Raw genomic sequence first — 22,146 nt, 5'->3', positions numbered from 1 at the left:
GTTTCATGTACAACTGTACGTTTCTTACTACAGCATATTTATTGAAAACGTATATTATTCTGTCAAATCATTCTAAACGTGTGTTTTCTTTTCTATATAACTTTTCCTTATTGACATCGCATTTAGATGTTAAATTTGGAATCGATGCTTAACCTGTGAATGCTACGTGAACTGCATTTACTAATTAGATATACTATTAGTATAAAATTTATATATATTTCGAAATCTTAAAAATAGCGATGAAATCTTCAAGTTCAGCGTACTAGGATATGGCTATGCTTCAGTTCGGTACTTGTCTTAACATTGGTAGAATATCAAAGTAATATTTTTTATCACATAAATAACGTGATTAGTAGGTCATAGCAAAAAGTATTGAATAAGGGCTCGACACAATGAGGAGGCATCTTCGTTTTCGGGTTAAAAACTCCCAAGTGATAAATAAAATGATCAGCAGCGCTACCATATTGTTTTACAAGAGAATATAAATAAAAATAAGGAAATCAACGTAAACGTAAACAACATATTTGTAAAAAATAACAATAAAAAGATTGGTATAAAAGTAATATTAGCCGGATCTTGACAGTACAGTACCAAGAACGGTGATTTATGGATTGACAGCGGAACAGAGCCTCTCATTGCGAACACTCTGCCACATCAGTCTACCTATGCTTAAATTTTTTCATCAATCGCTTTCAACTTCGTTTCTGGATTATAGATCTAACATTAACTTAACTGGTCCAATCCATTTCTAAACAAACAAAAAAAAAAGAAAGGTATAAAAGTAAACAAGCTTGTTCAGTTATTATTAGATCATGATAAAGAAGATTGATTAGGTATATGTAGATATATTTTTGTGTATTAATTAATTCATAATTTGGAAACCATCATTTATCACTCTCTAAAAAGCAATTTGGCATGTATATATTTCAACTAAAATAAATGGCCTTTCTGCTTGTTTTTAATATCTTATAAAATATGAGTATAAGCACACATTACAATTCACACAAAATGTAAATTAGATAAATGATTTACAAATATAAAATAAATTGCCTTTATTTCTTCTCGTGCTTTTATTTTGTTTTTTGCTTTATCGAAACCATATGATTTGTCAATTCCCATAAAGTTTTGTAAAAAGTCGGCAAAGCTGCAGTGTCAAACAGAAAATAGGAATAATGCCTATTATGTCGACCCCTAATAGTTTTGATTTTTAATTTTGAATGTGTATATATTTAACAACTCTGCTTCACATTTATAAAAAATATTAGTATATGTCAAAAAACGGAAGTTTCATCACAATGTCAAACACAGTAAACAGTTCTTTTACTTACAAAGTTTATAAGTGAAAGTTGTGTTTTTTTCTTTCTAAGTTGAAAAGTGCTTTACACGTTTCGTGTCGATTATTAAGGCTTAAAAGTATGTAAAGATATCTAAAAAATGGCAAGATATTCTTTTTCAGTAATGATGGAGAAAGATAACTATATAAATTTAAAAGCAATATAGTTAAGATGGTAAAGATATTAATGGGTTGAAAAATTCTTTTATTTACTGTATAAAATAGCATGCGTTACGTGGCTGCATATATGTTAGCTGTTCTTGGCGGTTTGGAGAATCCAAAAAATGCCGACATCGAGAAAATTTTAAGTTCGGTGGGTATTGAAGCTGATAGCAAACGGTTGTCGGCAGTGGTGGCTGAATTAAATGGCAAAAACATTGAGGAATTAATAAAAAGTGGACGTGAGAAGCTCTCATCAATGCCGGTAGGTGGTGGCGTAGCAGCAGTTGCCGCAGCTCCAGCGGCTGGTGGCGATAGTGCAGCCGGCGCTAAAAAGGAGGAACCGAAGAAGGAAGAAAAAGAAGAGTCTGAATCAGATGAAGATATGGGCTTCGCTTTATTCGATTAAGAGATGACAGCGAGAGTGAAATTCAACAATTAACGTAGAGAAAACTTGTTAAGGTAATTGGTAAAATGAAAACAAAAATAATTGCAGACATAATTTAAATCAGGCAGCAAATAGTTTTTTTTTTTTGGATAGATATCTATCTGCCAATTCTCTAAACTGTATTTGTTATTTAGATGTTGTATAGAGAATTTAAATTTGAACTTTTTTCGCTGCTTGCTTCCAAATTTGTATGTATTGAGTCAACTAGTTCATGATGATTAAACTTTACACCATCTTTCGACTGTTGTATTATTGATGAATTATAAGTTTTACTCTGACTATTTAAATAAAATCCAATCGCTTTTTTCGCTTATCAGTCTAAGCTGTTTAAGTATATCAGTTAATAATTTCTCTTTCAGCTTCCACAACCGGGTTCCCCTTCATCATCATCATCTTGTATTTAATCAATCAGCAAATCCAGAAGTTACCTTTCCCGAGGTCTTGCGTTAAAATTTAATTCATTTTATAGAATGTATTTAAAATATATAAGAGAAAAATTTTATTTCTATGAAATAAGATGAAAACAAGGAAACAAGTTTTTTGTACGTTAAAAAGAATTCTTTTTATTTACATATATGCATATATAATGAGGAGTTGGGAAGATTTTCAAAAATCATTTCTTCTCTTCTTCAATATCTTCCGGTAAATAATCTTCGGCCTCGTACAGTTTCCTTAGCTTCTCCGGCATTACTGAAAGTGCGTAATCATCCATTTGGTCGCTAGAGAAATCAATGCATTGATCTGCGTAACGATATTTCTTGCGTTCAGGAGTGTTTTTTGCATTTCGTCGTTTAGCCAGGAACTCTTCAAATTTTTCTGAATCCACTGTTGTGGTAAGCAATTTCTTTTTGCGGCTATCTTCAGATATAGAAGCGTTTTGCTCGCATTTTCCTATCCCGGCGTGCTGCTGATGCAACTCCCAGGCGTATTTCGATTTACGCATTTTTGTCAATATTTTCATCATAATGTTTTTGTGATCCAGGCCAAAGACGTCATGACGCATTGTTGGTACATTTGGATTACACGAGTGTAGAAGTGTCTCTTCAGTTGCATCTTCTTTGGCGGAATCTTCCCTATTTACTTCATTTTCCCTTTTTATGCAATAAAAATTCTCTTCCCAACTTTGCTTTATTATACTTTTGTGTTCTTGTACTTGTTCGTCATCATCTTTGTCAAAATCTATGGTTTTAAGTATAGCTTCTACTTCAAACATATTGTTGCAAAGTTTATCTTTAACAAATTTAATACGTGGCACCACACCCATTAGATCAAGCTGTGACAGTTGATGTCTTAGTATGCCGCTACATTGTTTTAGTTCCATTTCCAATGTAGCATCGCGTATCATATCGCCAGTGGTTATCCAGTAGACACTAATAAAACCAAAATCAGGCGATATTTTCACTCTGGAGATTTGCAAACTTTTGCCTAATACAGTTTCGGAAACCTCTCCAGTAGCCATTAGATCAGTTATATGCTCCATAAAAAGTTTATTCAATACCGCCATACGCCTGATATTAATCTTACTACCTGTATGCGATTTTCCAAATTGTGTATTCTTGAATATAGAGTCTATCGATTCAGCAGTAGAAGGAAACCATCTTTTTTTACTGCCTGGCACACGATTACCGTAAAGTTTGCCCATAATTTTTCCTTGCTTCAAGGCAGTTACATTTTTTGTGTACACAAGACAATTCTCACGGTGGAACAATCGTTTTCCAAATAACTTATTAAAATTAATTAAGATTCTGGGATTTCGTAACATCTTCTCTTTTGCATATATATATATATGTATATATACTATTTAAAATATATTATTGCAAATTGACTTCCCACCCTGAAATGTAAATAAAAAGAATTTACTGTAAACAATACAGCCAGTTGTTTAATTTGATTCAACAGATGTTGCTGACTAGTGTTGATAAGTGGTATTTAGCTATCTATAAGGAATGGATGATTGGATATGTATGAGAAAACAAGAAAATTTAGTTTTTCCGAAAAATAGATTCCAGTTCGCATAAATTGGTCGTAAAACAATTCTTCTCCTTTACCAAATCCTTCAGGCGCATAACAACACTGTCATTAATCGCAAATCACCCTTTGACAACGATTCTAAGTTCGATTTACGATTCTAGTTATCGAACTATCGTAAAAAACGAAAAAACAAAATGATACGATCTCATTATGGGTTCATAACATTCGATAACAACGGAATATTTATGATATTATCGACGTGCACATAGGAGAAAAATATGCAAAGAAAACAAGGTAAAGTAAGTAAATAAACAAACCAAAATATAAAATTTAGAAAAGAAATTGGTGACAGAATTAGAAATCATATAAAGCAAAGCTTAATAAATTGATTAAATTGGGAAATCTTTTTTTCTTAATACCTAACTTTCTATGGATTAGTTCTACATCTAAGTAGTATCTCTCTTTGTCCATTTGGTGTTTTTCCTATCTGTTTTATGTATTTCTTCTGATATTTGCAACGACCGTTCCTCGATGGTCAGAATTTGCTTTATTATTGCCATTTCAAATTTGTAGATCTCGTCCGGTTTTTGAACTGAATTGCCTGACTAAATATTGGCGAAGCAGGCACTAAAGATTCCATTTCCAAGGTACTTACTTAGTTTTCAGTAATCCTATATTTCCACTTTATCGCTCATATATATTCGTTATTTGTTAGTTCCATATTCATTTATCTGTTTGCAAATTTTATGACATTAGCAGGTGAAAGCATTGAATATAATTAGATTTTATTAACTTCCTTACATTTTAGAGTTTCTGAAATTTTCATGTCCATTAATTTTGGAAAATAGGTGATGACAATATTTTACTTTAATTTTCCTTTAGAATATGACATCGTGCAGACATTTATACGCTATCGAGAAGTATCAACGAATGTTCGTTAACGAGCACCATCAACCCAAAAAGCAAATTTGATATCGAGTTAGTTCGATCGTCCCCTGGTATTCTTCAACGTCTCACGTTACTTTTCCAAACTAATGTAATATAGAATGACGAGAATTTAATTAATTTAAACACTAGTTTTTTAAAGATTGCATTGAATCGTAATGAATTTAAATATCTAGTAATTAATACTACGGCTGCGCAAAAGAAACTTTCAAAAAAGTAAAATTTTAAGTTAAATATGTATGTAGTATTAGAAATGAAGAATTATTAATACAAAAAGAATCAAGTAATTTATTTTCATTTTCTTCGCGATTGTTTAACAAGTCATGCTGTATGCGAACACAGGGTTTTATTTTTGGATCCTAGTAAAGTTTACGATTAATTTAGATTGTTGAAAATAGCGCTACTTTATAAAATGTAATCTCTATATGAAAAATTTTTCCTCTTTTCAGCACTAACTTCTATGCCATTCATATTACTCTCGCGCGTTCGTGGCTAATCGCATTAATTTATTGATCATTGATCTCTTTTATAAAAATTATTCTTGAACGAATAAAAACTATAATGTGATAATGCAAATAAAATCTTATTAAATTTGTACTTTTTTTCTCAGTGTCGCAAAAGTAAGAAAGCGCCTTTAAATTGCGTAGGTTTCACAAGAAAGCGATCAGAGTCTCTCATTGTCCCTTTTTCTATTATTTTCTCTTATATAAAGTCTATAGCATGTACGTCATTTCAGATGGAAAATATGATGCAACATAATCTAATTACTATAGTAATCGTTGGATATGTGACGCATTTGTTGTATGTAGCGATAGTAATACGTAATATAAGTTAGAACAAGTATTTTACGTATTTCTCATCTAAAATCTATAGTGTATCGTAGTCAGACAGAATGGTGGATGGGGCAATCCTACTCAATATCAGTGCGAGTTCAATTCAGATATGATTAATTTAGTTAAGTTCGGACTTCCGGTTTCAAATAGAAGAAGAAGTGAATTTAAGATTTCCGTTTTGTCTCTTTTGTGCGAAGCATTAAACGAGACAGAGGTGTTAAAGTCAAGTCGGAAGATGTGGTATGGGATCCCGTCACATATAGGTAAGTCTTTTAATGTGTGTCCACTGATAAACGAGTGATAGTAAGGGATAAGCCCAATTACGTAGCCCTAAATATAATTTAGCAGGTTGCGTGTATTTGATCTAGTTTTTCTTTTACTACCTATCCACTACTGGATATAGATGATGAAATTTTTGTGCATAATATTATCGCCTAAGTTAACCTATTACCTATGCTCATTGCTAATTTCGCCGATTGTTCTTAGCATGGTTCAATTTCGAATACTACGCAGCTATGACATTTGTTTTCTGTCCAAACGTTTGTGCTGTGGGATACGGCCTTCCATTATTAAGTGTAGGAGTTCATATTTTTCTCCACGTAGCCTGTGTCCAAAATACACAGTTTTTTGTTTTTTAATATACCTTAGCAGTTCACGCTCAGAATTTATTCTGCTCAGGACTTCAACATTGGATATGCGATCTGCCCACGCTATTTTTAGAATTCCGCAGTAATAACACACCTTAAAGGGTTCCAGTCTGTTCCCTATACTGGTTTTTAATATCCATGATTGTAGACCTTACAAGAGCACAGACCATAGCCAGCATTTCACGAGACGAGCGCGAAGGAATAAGCTTATTTCCCAACTTGCTAGAATTTTCTGATATTTCGTGTGCGCTGATCTAGCCATTTCTATTCTTCTTTTTATTTCCACGTCGTTGTCCCAGTCTTCGTGTAATATGGATTCATGGTATACAAACTTGAAAACCCTTTCCTATTTTTGGTTATTAATTGATAGAGTGGCATTTGCATATGGGATTTTCGCTCGATTTACGATCATAAATTTGTCTTCGCTGATATCTAGGTTTAACACAAAGTGGTAACCTTGATCATCTACAGCTTGAACCATCGTCTGCAGATCCTACATAGTATCTGTTATGATGGTTGTACCGTCCACATACCAGATGTTATTAATGAATTGGTTGTTGACATTAATAAGTGTTTCGATCTTCGGTTTGATTAGCTTAATGAGAGACTACCTTAGAGTAGATGTTAAAAAGAAGAAGAGACAAAATGCGCTCTCGGCGAACCGCTTAGTAGATGATGAATCAATTATTCTAGCCATTTACATGCAATGGGAACGATTCAAAAAGGGGAACAATGGCTACCATATCAAAAAGAAGAGTTTTCTGTAATGTATTCTGAGTGGCGTTAAAGAGTGGATCAATTACGATAATCCCGGGCGCAAAAAAGTCACATCCGCACGGACACGGGGCATTCATGTCCATAAGGTTAAGCTGTCCATATGGTGGGGTCGACAAAGTGTAGCATATTACAGGCGGTTAAAATCGAATGAAACTGTTAATGCAGTTTGTCTACCAATGTCAATTGGACAAACTGAACGATGTATTGTTGCAAAAATGTCTGGCATGACAATGCTCAGCCCCACCTTACAAGAGTTGCCAAGTATACACAGTTACGTTTCGAATAGGAAATTCCGTCGCACCCATCGCGCTCATCAGACACAGCGGCTTCCGATTACCGCTCAATCAGATCGATACAGCATTGCCTGCGTTGGCTGGCACGCGTTTTCGAAATGCACAGTAGTGCGAAAATGGATTGACAATCGGATCGCTACCAAACCAATATCGTTCTTTCGTCAAAGTATCCCAACGTTACCAGAAAGATGGGAAACATTATGATTTATATATATTGTACTTAATTGTCCCAATAAATACCTATTTCAGGTAAAAAAATAATCAAAATAAATACAAGCACCTATAACCTAATCATATAATATATACATTAATAAAACAGTAAAAATCATCGCCTGAACATAATGTGGCCATTCGCTTAGTAATAAATTGCAGAATAAATAGGTAAAGCAATTTATTGCGTGAATCCTAAACTAAAAGGTGTTGTCATTGCCCAGATCTATATATAAAAACGAACTGTTCCGTACGAATCGGATAATGGTAAATCAAAATTTTCAACAGGGTCCCAAAATCAAAGCAATATTCCGCAATCGCTTCTTACAACGGTTAAAACATGATGCTTTAATTGCCCTTAAAAACTAGTGTTTAATCAGATTTCAAATATCACAATGATTTTTTTCTAAATTTTTGAGCGGCACTGAAATATTTAGCGTCCGCGAAAGAGTCGAAAAAAAATATGATGATAATCCTTCATTAAATATTATATTAAGTACTTGCAAAAATGTTGATCATTTTTTCACATGAAAAAGGCATTTATTGAGAAAAATTGGTACAATGAATATTAATCGAAATATTTTCCATAATATCCGACAACATGGCGATATAGTATTGAAAGAACTTATGTCGGTTTGGCAGCGAACCATCGAACCGTTTTCGAACTTCTTCAACTTTGCGGATCCGCGTGCTAACCAAGGCATGCTGCACCGATCCGAACAAGTAGTAATCAGAAGATGCCATATCTGGCGAGTACGCTGGGTGTGGCAGAACTTCCCCTTCGAGGTGCAAGAGTGTATCCTGAACAGCTCTCGCAACAAGTCACCAAAAAATGGCATTTTCACTCAATTCGTGTCGTAAATTTTAAACCGTTAAGACCAAAATCGACAATTGGGATATGACGGAGCAGAATAACTCTCTGAACATGTTTGTCGGCCTTCCGTGACACATTTCTTCACATAAGCAACAATAGTAATCAATTTGGAAGAAGAAGAATTGTGAGTGTTCCATGACTAGCGTCTGCGTAAGCTGAATAGATCAATAATATTAAATGAATGTGATTTTAGGTAGAGGAAGGTCGAAGCCGTCGAATTCAAGCGCGGTGTACCCTAGTATTTCCTGTTTCTTTATAATTTTTGCCTGAAGAAATTGATTGGTCCCCTTTACTGTTCAAGGCATTGTCGAGCGTTTCAATAAATCTTTGAAAATATAAGCTCAAATATGCTCCGTTGTCCATACATCCATATGAGATATGCAATTCCTTAGCCAGCAAAGAAGGAGTAAAGAAAGCATTTATAGATGCGATTGTTTGCATCGATGAATTTAGTTGAAATGGGGTCACTCTGCAATGAATATTTTACACAATGACTTCGATTTAATATTAAATTTTTTATTGAAACATTTTCACTAACGAACCAAAGTTTAAGTAATCTCGCTGCTTCGAAGCCATACCATGTGTATCATAACAAAATGGTGGTCATGTCAAAGCAATGATAGAAATTTAACAAGCAAATATTCTATAGCGGGCTATGGATCACTGTTAAATGCTTTATATCACCCTACGTTTATGGTATTCATATAATGTCTTTTCAAAATAAAGCCTTATATGGACAGTGCTCGAAAAAGTGCTTCGACCCCAATCATTTTCAATAATGCTCGTCCTTGGGTCAAAACAAGTCGATGTATCAAATTTCATCGAAATATCTCAATAATTGCCGCCTGTTGCTTGTATTTAAAAAAAAAAAAAAAAAAAAAAAAAAAAAAAAAAAAAACAGGACAGATAGACGGACAGGCAAGCTTAACTCGATTGAGAAAGGAGTTCAATGTAGTAAATTGCAGCATCATTCATTTGGACGCTGCATACATCCGCAAAAATTTAATATATCCTCGTAGCACAAGTGGTGTAGGGCTTATAAACGATCCATAGATTGAACTTAAAGTTACAGGCAGATAGATAGGTATAATAAAGCCAACCTCTTGACGGTATGGTGCATACATCGCCACAAACAAAATTTAATTTTCTGCATATGCAATGCAGGAAATTCCTTTAATAAATTTTACAAAAATTGGATTTTTTAACAAAAAAAGAAAAAAAAAAGAAGATAAATAATTCAATAAAACTCAATATTTTCAACAACGTTGATTGTACTCTGTACCACTTGTCGTACAGAACATATTAATTTTGTGTGAACGTGTGTAATATATTTTTAGAATTTTGTTAAGAAAAAAAAAAAGTCGCTTAGTGAAGGTATTCCGGCATTCTAACGGCAACGGTCCACAGTTGATAATGTACGGCATTCTTAAGTTATTCATATAACGATTTTACAATGTGATATGAGGAGGAAGAAGTGGTCCATTCCGTATCATTTGCAAGAGCGTTCACCTCTGCGCTAAAACACGTCAGTGAATTAAATTTCATAAAAATATTTGAAAAATTGCGGCTTGCAAGCTGAACACAAGAATATCAGACAAACAAGTGATCGAACGGACAGACAAGCAGGTAAATCTGAATCGATACTTATTACAAAAAGTTGATCTATCTCGAGTCCTTCTCGATGTTGTACACATCCCTTTGCATGACAAGCGTGGTGTAGGGTATAAAAGTTAATTTAATAATTTAATTTAATATTTTTTCATTTAATTTTACTGTAAATCAATATTTTTATTGAAAATATTTGAAATTCTTATATGTTATTATTTTATACAATTTTATTTGTTGTTTTCTAATTAATTTTTTACAATATATATATATATTTCCTATATATATATATATTTCCTTTTTATGCATATAGTTTATAACATCAATGTTATTTATATATTTTGCGAAATAGTTTAAAATTAAAAAAAAAAATAAAAGTAAAATGAAACGCAAAGTTTATCATCTTAAAGGAATCATTTATTAATTATATTTTACACTTAAAATATGTATATATATATATATATATATTTATATATATATTAACTATGGAATCAGGTTTTCTTTACTTCTAAGTTTAAAATTCTGCATGAAAGGAAGAAATGAACAAACTATGGCCTTGTGTTGCTGTCTCTTTTTTTTTTTTTTTGTTTTATAAATAATACGTTGGGGCTTGCCCGTTTGTCCGTTTGTGTGTGTGTGCCTGCCTATTTTAAAGTGGAAAGCTTGAAAAGAGGGGTATAAGAGCATTCAATAATTTCATCATTGATTTCGCATTGATGTGAGTCAGAGAGATCGCCTGAAAATTATGAACAAATATATACGCTCAACTTTTTTACACGGTTTTTTTTTTTGCCCGGTTCACCGAGAAGAACAAATACAGTTTTCTACACGAATTCCAAAAAATACTATTTTTTTTTTTTTTTCAATTTTATTTTTGAATTTATTAGCGACTTGGTCTGCTACGGGGAGTATCCAGATTTTATGATCATTGTTTTGTTTATCCCGTTGAGAACAACATTTGATTATGTGTTCAGCTTGTAAGATGCAATAAATAATTTCAATATTGCCACTCATTTGTTGATGGTGGCCCGTTCGTAATAAACGTTGCATGCTTGTTACCAAATATCGATGAATAGTCGCGATATTGATTTTTATTCATAAATTCAAATTAAAACTTTTATATATATTGCGTTTATGAAATGAATTTTCGTTTTTTACAATAAATACGGGTTGTTTTATGAACTTTTTTTTTTGCACGGTTCTTTTTTGGGAAAATATAGTTGAAATTGTTTCATCTTATACGATTTTTCAAAGTTGTGGAACATATGCACGAATTTACGATATGTCGCATGTATTTTTTACACGATTTTCTAAGGAATTGATCCACCGTATAAAAAAAGGGGAGCGTATACACGAAGTAAGTAAGAAACAATGGGATATTACTCTACGAGAGCTTTTTACAAGTCTTTTCGAAATCTAAAGCAAAAATTACTTCCCTCTTTTTCTCTTCTCTTCGCAATTGCTTTCAATATATCGCGAGGAAAAACTGAATTATACACCAACACATTAAGAAATTATTTATGCAGAGGGTGATTAAAAAAAGTCACTTTCGAATTAATACGAAATTAAAACATGACCTTCCTAGGAATATATTTTCATTTTTCCCTAAAAGAATTCCGCCGTAAAGAATAGTTATCAAGAATTTGCTTTTCAACTTTTATTATTTATTATGACAGTGATCTTTCGATCTGATGCCTATTATATCGGGGATTTAATTGATTTCAACTGGCGTTTAATTAGATCATTACAAACATCGGATATAGTAATCGATATTGTCCTGGCCAAGTATTTTAAGACATTTGTGATAGCTTGCTACTTAAGCCAACTAAAAGTCAAAGCTTGACAACAAACATTTCAAATATCGATCGGCCTGGAGAGGAAATTTTTCAAACCGACATCATCAACTAAAACCAGTTTTATTGATTAATGTTTAAGTAAGAGTTAAAAACAAACTAATCTCAACGTGGCCGATACCTTACTGGGAGAGTCAGAGTTTATCGATCTGTCTACTGAGCGAAAAGCAAAAAAAAAAACGGAAAAGAATAAAAGAGCGAAATGTATTAATACTATGAAGATAGCTTCAAAAGGTCAACTTTTTTATATGTTCTGAGAAAGACAAGTCGGGCAAGGCTGGCTATTAGATACTCTGTACCCATTTGACCTAACGCAGTTACTCAGATATGCAGTTTTCATAGGATCGGTGATATGACAGCGAATTCAAAAAATTGCTCCGGCCGATTCAAAGTTTTCACGTCAGTTTAGAATGTCGAAATGCTATTACTTAGCCAGTTTTGTCGAGAAATTTTGATGATTACTAATTCTTTCCATATATCGACTTTTTAAAATAAGACGCTATAATAAGAGGAGCAGTCGAAAAAGTGGGCCGATCCGAACCATTTTCAGATGGGATGAAAGCACGGCGGTGTACCTAATTTGATCAAAATATCTCAAAAATTGTGACCCGTAGTTTGGACACAAACTTACATAGACAGACAGGCTTAGAATGATTTTCTGAATCGATTGGTCTAATAAGAGGTGAGCGTGTCTTAAGCCCTTCTGCGTGTCATATAGGTCCGCATAAATTTACTACACCCTCTACCACAAGCGTCAATGTAGAAAAAGGATTTTAGGCTCAATTTGCGTTTGTATTAAATATTTGTTTTTTATTTTTAAAATTTTTTCGTATTTATATATATAGCGATGGGAACACTTTCCAAGTATGTCTGTCTGTCCGTGTGGATGAATTTGAGGTAACGAAACTTGCGACGAGATAAAGAAATTGTTGTGGAGAATGGATTTCAGATATAATTTCTTTTTCTCATTATGCATTTGTTTTCTTTTTTAAAATTTTTTTTAATATTCAGTTTTTACAACGAATTAATTTTTGTATATATAGCGGGCAATATTTGAATGGAGTTTTCATCTGTTTTTGCCGATTTTCATCGCTTGCCAAATCTGATCAGATCTGTCTATCTACATATCTGTTTGTCGGTCTATTTGTCTGTCCCTTTGTCTGTCTGTCTGTGTGTGTGTGTGTGTGTGCTTGTGTTTTTTGGGAATGTGCTTGCATGTATGAGCGGGTTTATGAATCTGGCAAATATTACGAGGTATACACAATTTATGTTTCCCCTCTTCCGGGGCTTAAAAATTATTATTTCCTTATGTAAATTAAAAATAAATGGCATTTCGAAAAAAAATTTTCAAGTCTTTTGTTTACACCTTAAAAAAACTTATAATAATGATTAAATAGAAAAAAAAAAATTATATTTTTAAATTTGTGTTGCACAAATTGTACTGTCAAAGTAATTATTTAAATATATTTTAAAAAAATATTTAGAAAATAAAAATTATTTTAAAAACAGTCAGTTTTCTCATTTTAAAAGCATTACCGTAAAACTAAAAGAAATTTTAAATTTTGTACTTATATAATAAATATGTAATTTTTTTCCATACTGTTATTTTACATATATTAAAAAAAAAAAAAAGCTAGATTTACTAGAATAATACTTTTTTTTTTTTTTTTTTAAGCCAATATTTTTACCCACCACCGGGAGATAGGATTACAATATTAATTTCGCGGCTATACATACATACATATCTATCTTTTTAGATAGCTTTTATGTCTATAGCATGAATTAATTTAACGGGATCTATTTACTTTGCATATATGTCATGTAGAATTCCTAAAGTCATGAAAGCTTAATACCTGGTACAGATCTCTTAATTAAAATCGAACGGATCTTTACCAATTTCAAGATGGATTCGTTCGGTCCGTTTGCAAGCACGCCTCGATTATAAGAATTAAAGCTGAAACAATTCGCAAAAATCAAAGGAAAGTTTGAGTAGACGGATCTTCTTTTCATTTTTTTTTTTTTTTAATTATTATTAGGCGGCAGCGCTTTCGAATATGATTTGTGTTGAATCGAATCTAATAAGAAATCCATTTAATTCTATTTAACGTACTTGCCCGAATTCAATTTCTCTTGTCTTTGTCTCCTTTTTCTTCTTCTTCTTCTTCTTCATGATTTTATTTCATTCAGCGTACGCGGAAAAATGTTTTAATCGTAATTTTAAAAATCTTTATTTTCTTTAACCCTAAATACGAAGTCGTCGTTCTTGAAATGTGTCCTATTCTTCACAAATTTTAAGGTATAAAATAAATAACTTTTCTTTTTTGGGACAAGAGCATAAATATATTCGTTATTGTATTGTTGTAGAAAAGTAGACAACAGTCTCCTTATTTTATTAGTCTCAATCGGACCACTAACATCGCCCTTAAGGAAAAAAAAAAAAAAACCCTAAAATTTTTACTAACAAATAATTAGATAGGAAGGTGGGTATTCAAATTTCACTTAAGAATTCCTAATTTTTATTTTTAATTTTATTTTTTCTTCTAAATTTATATTATTCAAGATTTTTAAGCTGCTTTAATTTAATACTTTTATGAGAAATTTAAACCTAATCTTTTAAACATGTCCTTTTAACCACAGAAAACGCAATATATATGTGTACGTGTACGTTAACGATCGCTTCATCAGTTCATCATGAACAATAACAAATTCCGCTGATGAATAAAGATATCATCTTCCATCGTATTTTTTTTTGGAAAGAAGACCAACAAGTATCAGCAGTGCATAAGTATAGAAAAAGAAAAAAACGTTTCACTATTGACCCCCACTCCCACATATACACTCTCAGTTGATGACTAACAGACCGAATCAAAATGGACGTCAGACACAGCAGTTAAGAACCAATAATTTCATGTACACACATCCATTTAACAAGAAGTTCCCTTTAAAAAAAAAACACACACACACACACACACACACACACATAAGCACGAAAATTGAATTCGGTCGTGACCGAATCTTTCATCCCAATCATCGTTTACCCCCAAAGAAGACAAAAGAAATAAAAGAACAAATTCTCACTCATCCTTTATAATATGGAGTGTGGGAGCGACTGATTTTTTTATTAATTGAAAATAAAAGTTTTGGTTGTAGAGGCGTTGTAGGCGTGTAGTCCTTTGACATTTTCATTTTCGATGGACAGACGAATAGGCGGACAGGTTTAGGTGCATTCAAGGTTTGTAAATGGCCAGGAATTTGTATACCTTATGGGGCTTTCGAAGCTTGTTTCTGCGCGTTATAAAGGTATTGAAAAAAAATTAAATTTTGATATAATGACGATAGTGGGTAGGCGGCGCGGGCCCATAAAATATGCTTGCAAATTTTTGTGCGTTTATCTTCTATAATTTATGAGTAATGAGTGAAAAAACAATTTTTTATTGCATTCGAAGAACAAAGATGTTCTCAGTTTATGTGGTATTATGGGCGTGCCCTTTGACCGATTTGGCCCATTTTCAATACTAACCTGCGAGCAAACATTTTCAATGTTTCTGCGAAAACGATCAGACGGATAGACGGGGACATGCTTAAATTGATTTAGAATTTCATGCTTAAGATCAAGAATATATATACACTTTGTAGGGTGTCTTTTGCTCCCTTCTGGGCGTTGTAAACATTTTGATAAAATATGATGACAATATAACAATAATAATTCAATCCAGTTTCTTTATCAGTTATAGCTCAACTGGGCAGAAGCCCTTACGCGAATCGTTTCTGTAGTCAAAGGAACAAAATTCTTATATAGAAATTTTTAGAAAAATCTGACTTAAAATCTAACTGAAACTTGCATGCACATACACATGTATATACTGACTGAGTTTGCTTATTATAAATAATTAAAAATTTATCAATTAATTAGTTGATGAGTATTGTATAAGCATTTGCGATAAGGTGATGTTTAGTTTAAAACTGAAAGCAAATCTAGAGAAATGACTATTTTAATGGCATTAAAATTACAAGAAAGTACGTACTTAAATTCATTCAATTATTTGCTTCTTTTTTCTTTTTTTTTCTTTTTTTTTTTTTAAATTTATACAGAGTGCTTTTGCAATTTATGGCCAGAAGAAGGTTTACCACAATCAATTAATATTATATGGGGAACATATGTGAAATTTTTTTCATATACAATAATGTTTTTTATGATCCGTTAATTGAAAATTTTTTTATTTATTTAATTTCTTTCTTATTGTTATTGTTATTTTTATTTATTTTATCTTTTCTTTTATATGAATACTTACTTATCTAACCTCACTTTTCACTTAGATATTTTCTGAAAGGTAACCTGCTTCTGCCTGCATGTGTTTATACAAAAATATCTGTAAAATTGTTATGTCGTTAACAATTCACAACTCTTTGTGTTCGCTTATCTAATAAAGAGAGATGGGCGGGAATGGGACGAGAGAGACGAAGGAACGGAGGGGGTTGGGATTGGGATTTAGGGGTGGGGGAAAGCTGCCGCCATCATCACTTAACTGCCTTACCTTAGTCTTTTTGTTAATAATTTTAAATCATATGGGCTGTACCCGGTTCCAGTTTATAGCTCATACTGTTATTATACGGATTATCGGGTAAATGCGCATTATTACTATTATCACTTTCGCCTTTAATTTGAGCCAAAGCCTGAGACATTACAGCCGCTACATTCGAGGCGGTTACCGCTCCCGATATATTTACACCCATATTTGAGGAAGCGCCACGGCCGCGTTTACGTTTCGGCAGTATACCCTTCCGAGCCATATAGAAACGTATCGTGGAGACGGGTATATTGAATATATTGCTTACCGTTTGAAAAGTTTGTCCCTTTGAAACGCATTTTGCTGCCTGAGCCAAAGATGCTTCAGAACGCCTAACACGTTTCATTGATCCGCCACCCTCGATCGAAGAATTTTGCATAGCGGCTACACTATCTTGATCCATTACCATTACTCCCGTACTCGTACCGTAGCTATCATCTTCATCGTGAGCAGTATAATTATGATCTTCTTCTACAGTGGAATCTAAATGATGTTGTTGGAGTTGTTGTTGCTGCTGCTGCTGCTGATGTTGTTGTTGCTGCTGCTGTTGCTGATGTTGTTGTTGTTTTTGTTGTAATTTCTGCGCGTTGTTCGTTTGATTGAGGGCCGCTGCTGCCGCCGCCACCATTTCGTATTGCTCGTAATTGTTTGAATTGGAATCATCACCGGAATCGTCGTCGTCCGCTGAGGGCAGATTCGAGGCGGACGCATTTGCATTGGCCATCATGGCCGCAAGAGCAGCAGCACTATTAAGTTGTTGTTGTTGTTGTTGCAATATTTTATTTGTAGTTGCCGTTGTTATAACAGTTGCGTTGGGCGGTGTTGTACTAGGCGTAGACATGGGTTCCTTTTTTATATACTGTTCCGCTAAAACGGCGGCAGTGGCGGCATTTGAGACTGATGTTAGATTCTGATTAATTTGTGATGTTATCGTTGAACTGGTTGCTGTATCTTCATCAACACTATCCGCAGTGTTTAATGATTGTGTTTGCATGACATTATTCACTCCCGCTGTAGAAACCTTTTGTGACAAAGCCTTCAACTGATTGAGATTTAAGGCAGCATCCGAACCATATAAGCCCCGTATCCTTAATTGTTCGGCACATCTTAGCAACTGCGGTAGACCAGCTTGTGTTACATTGACTTCACCTTTGTACATGAAATCGACCAGTGCCTGAATTTCCCATAATTTTATTTCTGATGGTAGTATAATAACAGGATGCTTGCAGGGATTCTCGGCTAAGATGCTCTCAAAATATGATGAACAGGCGGCCAACACCAATCGATGACAGTGTACTTGATGTCCTTCGCAAGCTAATGTAACATCAACGAAACGTTGACCAGCCAGTAATTGAGGAAAAGCGGCACCTATACTACCCAAATGACTATTCCAACGTACACAAAATTCTTGACGCTGCGAAGCTGTCATTTTTAATACTATTTAAAGTGGGAAGTGAACGAACGGAAGATATACACAATGGAAACAATTCCCGATTATTTCCACAGGACTTTCACCTCTAGAGTGTTTATTGGGAAGTGTATGCGTTTAACGATGTTCCTTCCAATTGTGCTTCCTACAGAGCAAGAAACAAAATGAAGAAGAAGAAGAGAAAGAAAATTCAATATTTGAATAGTTTTTTTAAATGGAGTTCGTCTAAACTGTGGAATGCTACACAAAAGAAAAAAAAAAAGTTTTCTCTAAAATATTTATTATTATTAGTATTATTAATATTATTATTATTATTATTACTATTATTTTTGTACAAAGTTTATTTCTTTTTCTTAAGCCTGGGACGAAACATATTGAATGATAATCTGATTATAATCAAGCCATTTCCTGACAAGTCCTTATCATCCATAATATTCGTGAATCAGATTGTAAATAAAAAAAATTCCTTAAATTGTTTTTTCCTTTTTAAATATTACTTATAATATATATAATATGAAAAAAATCTATTTAATTACCTTTTTTTGTTATTAAAAGCAATTGAAAGAAAAAAAAAATTAATAAATAAATAAATAACAACAACAATGTCAACAATGATTGTTAAAGTTGGTGGTGTAACCCAAACGAAATAATTTCATTAAATTTGCCAACCGCAACAACAACAACAATGATCGAGAAATCGTTAAAAATAGAATTTTTCAGCTCTTCAACAACAAATGACGCCAAGAAGGAAGACACACAGACAAATACTGAAGTAACAAAATATTTAAAAAAAGCAAATTAACCAACAACGGCCATCATCATCATCATCATGAATGAACAAACAAACAACCAACCATATAGAAAAGAAACAGAAAAATCAGCAACAGCAACAGTAACAACAACAGTAAAAAAAATACAGAATATGAAAAAAAAAAAAAAAAAATTATACTATAGCTTTATATTAATTTTGAATACTGTACTTTAGCAATATTGAGTCTTGTTATAAAATGTTCTTGCCGTCTTGCTGCCGTCGTTGTATTTTATTTACAATACAATTATACAAAAAGGAGAAAAATTGTATTGAAAAAATACATTAACACAGGCACATAAGCCAAAGTGCTCAGATAAAAACCATATATATACTACAAAGGAGGTACGTATACAAGCAAAATATATGAAAAAAAGAAAAAATTAATAAAACATGAAAAAAAGAAATCCCTTAAAAATAACATCAGGAATAAAAACATTAAGAATAGTGCATATGTACATATATATACGTACGTATATATATATATTTATATATATATATGCATGCACATAAATATACATATATGTTTGTGTGCCTGTGTTGATTAAGCCATTTTAGCGACAAGATGCGAAAAAGAATGGAGTGTGTGTTCACAAGATGCTTTAAAGAGAATTTAAGTAAGTTTTTCAAAGCAGAGAGTATCTGACAGACAGAGAGTAAGAATTAAAAATATTAAATAAAAAGAATTTTTGCACAATCGCTCAAACAAAAAGAAAAAACAACAATAAAAGCATAACAAGTAACGCCGGCAACAAAAACAATGAAAATGGAATTGAAACATTGACATGAAGAACGCTAACAATGAGAGACTACCGAAATGACAGAGAGAAAAAGAAAGAGAGAGGCATTAAATAAATATGCAAATATAATAAAGGAGATTATTTCATGCACATTAATTAAAGAGTTGCCAATATCAAGGATTTGCATACAGTTGATTAGACTTTTCAAACATTTATTTCATAAACCCTCGAAACATCGCCCTAAAAACACTATTTTTTTTTTTTTTTAATTGAAATTACATGACAAAGAGAAATGGTTTAAACGCTTTAAATATATGTATGTATATAAATTTTGTTATGAACTAGGTTTGAGCATAATGTGCACTAAACTTCTGGCAGATTTCGCTGGCAGTTCTTTTTCGACTATAAAGCAGACATTGGCATTTTTGGTATTCTTCAGAGAATGATAGGAAGAAAAAACTTTCTTATCACAAGAGTAAACCACGAAATCTTATTTCCCAAGGAGCTCCATATTCTAGACGGACAGTCTGCACACACTTCAATCGAATCACAGTTTTATTTAATCAATTTTTTCTCCTTGTATTCTAAAAAGATCACGCATAACTTTCAATAATAAATGTTTTATGCTCTTTGCGTATAGGTCCCACACAGTTTGCCGTAGACTATCTAATTTTGATGCCTGTATAAAAAATGTTTTTCCTAAATTCGCAACTGCGACAAACCTATAACACAACTTGGATGATTTTTGTTTAAACAGGTCAATTTCTTTGGCTTTAAAAAAGTTTTAAAACCTATCGCAGGACAAAAGTTTATCCATAATTCGATTCACTTAAGAAGCAATTAAGCGATAAATAGATTTTGATTTGATTGCTTTATCAAAATGCGATTTTGACCACAATTTACTGTTCATTGTTCACACTTACCATTACATTGTTACATTTTGTAAGATATAGCCAACTACGCCGGAGCCTAAGCAATCAATTGCAAAGACACTTCAATATCGCCTCCGATTTTGTTTCTTTGTTTTCAGAATTGGGTGACTTTTTAAGTACAAAAATGTTCTCTTTATCTTGGGCCATAACTTGACTATGTGCAAGATCGAAATATTATTGTTACATCCTGCAAATTATAGCCACTCGAGCAAAAACCCTAAGTTTATATTTAACGTTCCTTAGAGAAGCGTTGCAAAGATATTTGCCTATATATTACCCAGCGCTTTGTTTTGTCTCTTTCTTTCTCGGAACAAAAAATATATATAGCAGGGATTTTCTCTACAGATTGTCATAAATAATATTTACTACAGTTACTGTTATAAGAGTTTATTTTACATATCGTTTTAATTTACTGTAAGCAATGCCGACTGTTACCTGTTACCTGTTTTTCCTTTTTATTTTTCTTTTTTACTTTTTGTTTAGACAAAATTAGAATCTTGACTTACAATCAGCAATCCTGGACCAATTCCTTTTTTTTTATTTGTTTATCAATTTTTTTTTTAAATAATTTTATATAATTGATTTTTTCCCAATAAGCTTGAAAATTTAAAAAAAAGTAAAGAAAGGCCTTTTAATATTTTTTAAATAATTATTCTATTAACTTGAATACAAGTGCACACACGGTTCAACGGTTATTTCACGGAGAAAACTTTTAACACAAAATATGCAAAATTCTTATGCGAATGCATACAATTACACAAATTGCCGTTGATTCGCTAAAAGACTGCGCGCGTCCTTTATTTGTTGTGTAGTTCTTTTTCCTTTGTTTAATTGAAAATCGTTAAATTCAGTGATTTTTAAAACAAGGCAAAAAACAAAATATAAGCATAATTATTGTTCTTATAAAAGTAAAGCTGAGAGAGAAAGAGAACTAGAGAGAGCGAAAGAGAGATAAATAGATAGAGATAGAATGAGTGAGAGAGAGAAGAACAGAAAAGGGAGTAAATTAAATACCGTGCAGAAACCTCACATGAACACACTTCTCTCTTTAGGCATAGCTGCATAACGAGCAAGAACATTAAAAGATAGAGAATATGGTAAACAATTATAAACCAAAAGAGAGGAAAAATTACTAAAGTGCCTAATTAAGAAGGTTGAGTAAAAAAGTTTTAATGTATTTTATGTGAAAATGAGATACAATACCAGCAAAAAGAAACGAAAAATAAAAACCTAACGAAAAACACAAAATTTAACCGCAAATACAAACAAAAAAAAAAAAAGAAGAAAAATGCTGTGAAAAGAAAATAAATGCAATTAAAAAAAAAAAAGGAGGATGAATAGAAGAACAACAACAAACACGAGCCTAAAACAAGAAGTTCATACACAATGTTAACAAGAGTTACTCCTCCGAGCAGGGGTCTATATTCTGTTTTTTTTTCCTTTTTTTTAAAGATTCAGTTGCTGTTGCCTTTTTATTTAAATATTTAAGAGCTTTTAGACTAAAAATGGCTACCAAGGAAGTTATTGATAATTGATTGACTAATGAGTAATCGAAGTAAAATTATAAAAAGGCGTTTGTATAATGTATTAAGGAATACCTTTAAGTTACCTTTTTATTAAATATATTCAAATATATATTGAAAAGAATTATGTTTTTGTGTAATATTTTTTTTCTTCTCTTTTATCAAATATAACGTTTAATAATTTCACGAAAACTTGTT

General features: G+C 32.4%; 3 protein-coding genes and 1 non-coding gene across 11 annotated transcripts; 2 read left to right on the top strand and 2 right to left on the bottom strand.

The window, feature by feature from the left end:
• The first annotated feature begins 1,295 nt into the window (after positions 1-1,295).
• On the top strand, positions 1,296-2,494 carry LOC119642751 (60S acidic ribosomal protein P2). 3 transcript variants are annotated; one of them, XR_005248121.1, is made up of 3 exons: positions 1,296-1,413; positions 1,559-1,954; positions 2,300-2,494. XR_005248121.1 is itself a non-coding variant. In XM_038042030.1 (3 exons), exon 2 carries the CDS (start codon positions 1,560-1,562, stop codon positions 1,899-1,901), a length of 342 nt encoding a protein of 113 aa, XP_037897958.1. In that variant the 5' UTR covers positions 1,296-1,413; position 1,559; the 3' UTR covers positions 1,902-1,949; positions 2,300-2,494. The 3 variants fall into 3 exon arrangements, 2 of the variants coding, with proteins under 2 accessions (XP_037897958.1, XP_037897951.1); XM_038042030.1 differs by having other exon boundaries at positions 1,559-1,949; XM_038042023.1 differs by lacking the exon at positions 2,300-2,494 and having other exon boundaries at positions 1,559-2,256.
• On the top strand, positions 2,147-2,223 carry LOC119644854. Its single transcript, XR_005248580.1, has one exon. It is a non-coding gene; the product is annotated as a small nucleolar RNA Me28S-Am982 (small nucleolar RNA).
• Positions 2,495-2,536: 42 nt separating the features above from the next.
• On the bottom strand, positions 2,537-3,783 carry LOC119642740 (putative ribosome-binding factor A, mitochondrial). The gene has a single exon (XM_038042010.1). It carries the CDS (start codon positions 3,700-3,702, stop codon positions 2,554-2,556), a length of 1,149 nt encoding a protein of 382 aa, XP_037897938.1. The 5' UTR covers positions 3,703-3,783; the 3' UTR covers positions 2,537-2,553.
• Positions 3,784-13,608: 9,825 nt separating this feature from the next.
• Positions 13,609-22,074, bottom strand: LOC119640270 (protein bric-a-brac 2). 6 transcript variants are annotated; one of them, XM_038038209.1, is made up of 3 exons: positions 20,932-21,641; positions 16,484-18,090; positions 13,609-13,902 (listed from the first exon to the last, which is right to left on the bottom strand). In XM_038038209.1, the coding sequence occupies exon 2, from the start codon at positions 17,943-17,945 to the stop codon at positions 16,506-16,508; it is 1,440 nt and encodes a 479-aa protein (XP_037894137.1). In that variant the 5' UTR covers positions 17,946-18,090; positions 20,932-21,641; the 3' UTR covers positions 13,609-13,902; positions 16,484-16,505. The 6 variants fall into 6 exon arrangements, with proteins under 6 accessions (XP_037894137.1, XP_037894143.1, XP_037894115.1 ...); XM_038038215.1 differs by lacking the exon at positions 13,609-13,902 and adding an exon at positions 16,160-16,318; XM_038038187.1 differs by lacking the exons at positions 13,609-13,902; positions 20,932-21,641 and adding an exon at positions 22,035-22,074 and having other exon boundaries at positions 16,160-18,090.
• Between the last annotated feature and the right edge of the window lie 72 nt (positions 22,075-22,146).

This window comes from Glossina fuscipes, unplaced genomic scaffold (assembly GCF_014805625.2).
Source record: "Glossina fuscipes isolate IAEA_lab_2018 unplaced genomic scaffold, Yale_Gfus_2 0, whole genome shotgun sequence".
Taxonomy (NCBI): domain Eukaryota; kingdom Metazoa; phylum Arthropoda; class Insecta; order Diptera; family Glossinidae; genus Glossina; species Glossina fuscipes.
Note: the sequence above shows the minus strand (reverse complement) of the source record. Positions and strands in the feature narration are given on the sequence as shown.

Excerpts from the sequence above, each read along its gene's own strand:
- LOC119642751 (XM_038042030.1), top strand. The coding sequence starts at position 1,560 with ATGCGTTACGTGGCTGCATATATGTTAGCTGTTCTTGGCGGTTTGGAG.
- LOC119640270 (XM_038038187.1), bottom strand. The coding sequence starts at position 17,945 with ATGACAGCTTCGCAGCGTCAAGAATTTTGTGTACGTTGGAATAGTCAT.
- LOC119642740 (XM_038042010.1), bottom strand. The coding sequence starts at position 3,702 with ATGTTACGAAATCCCAGAATCTTAATTAATTTTAATAAGTTATTTGGA.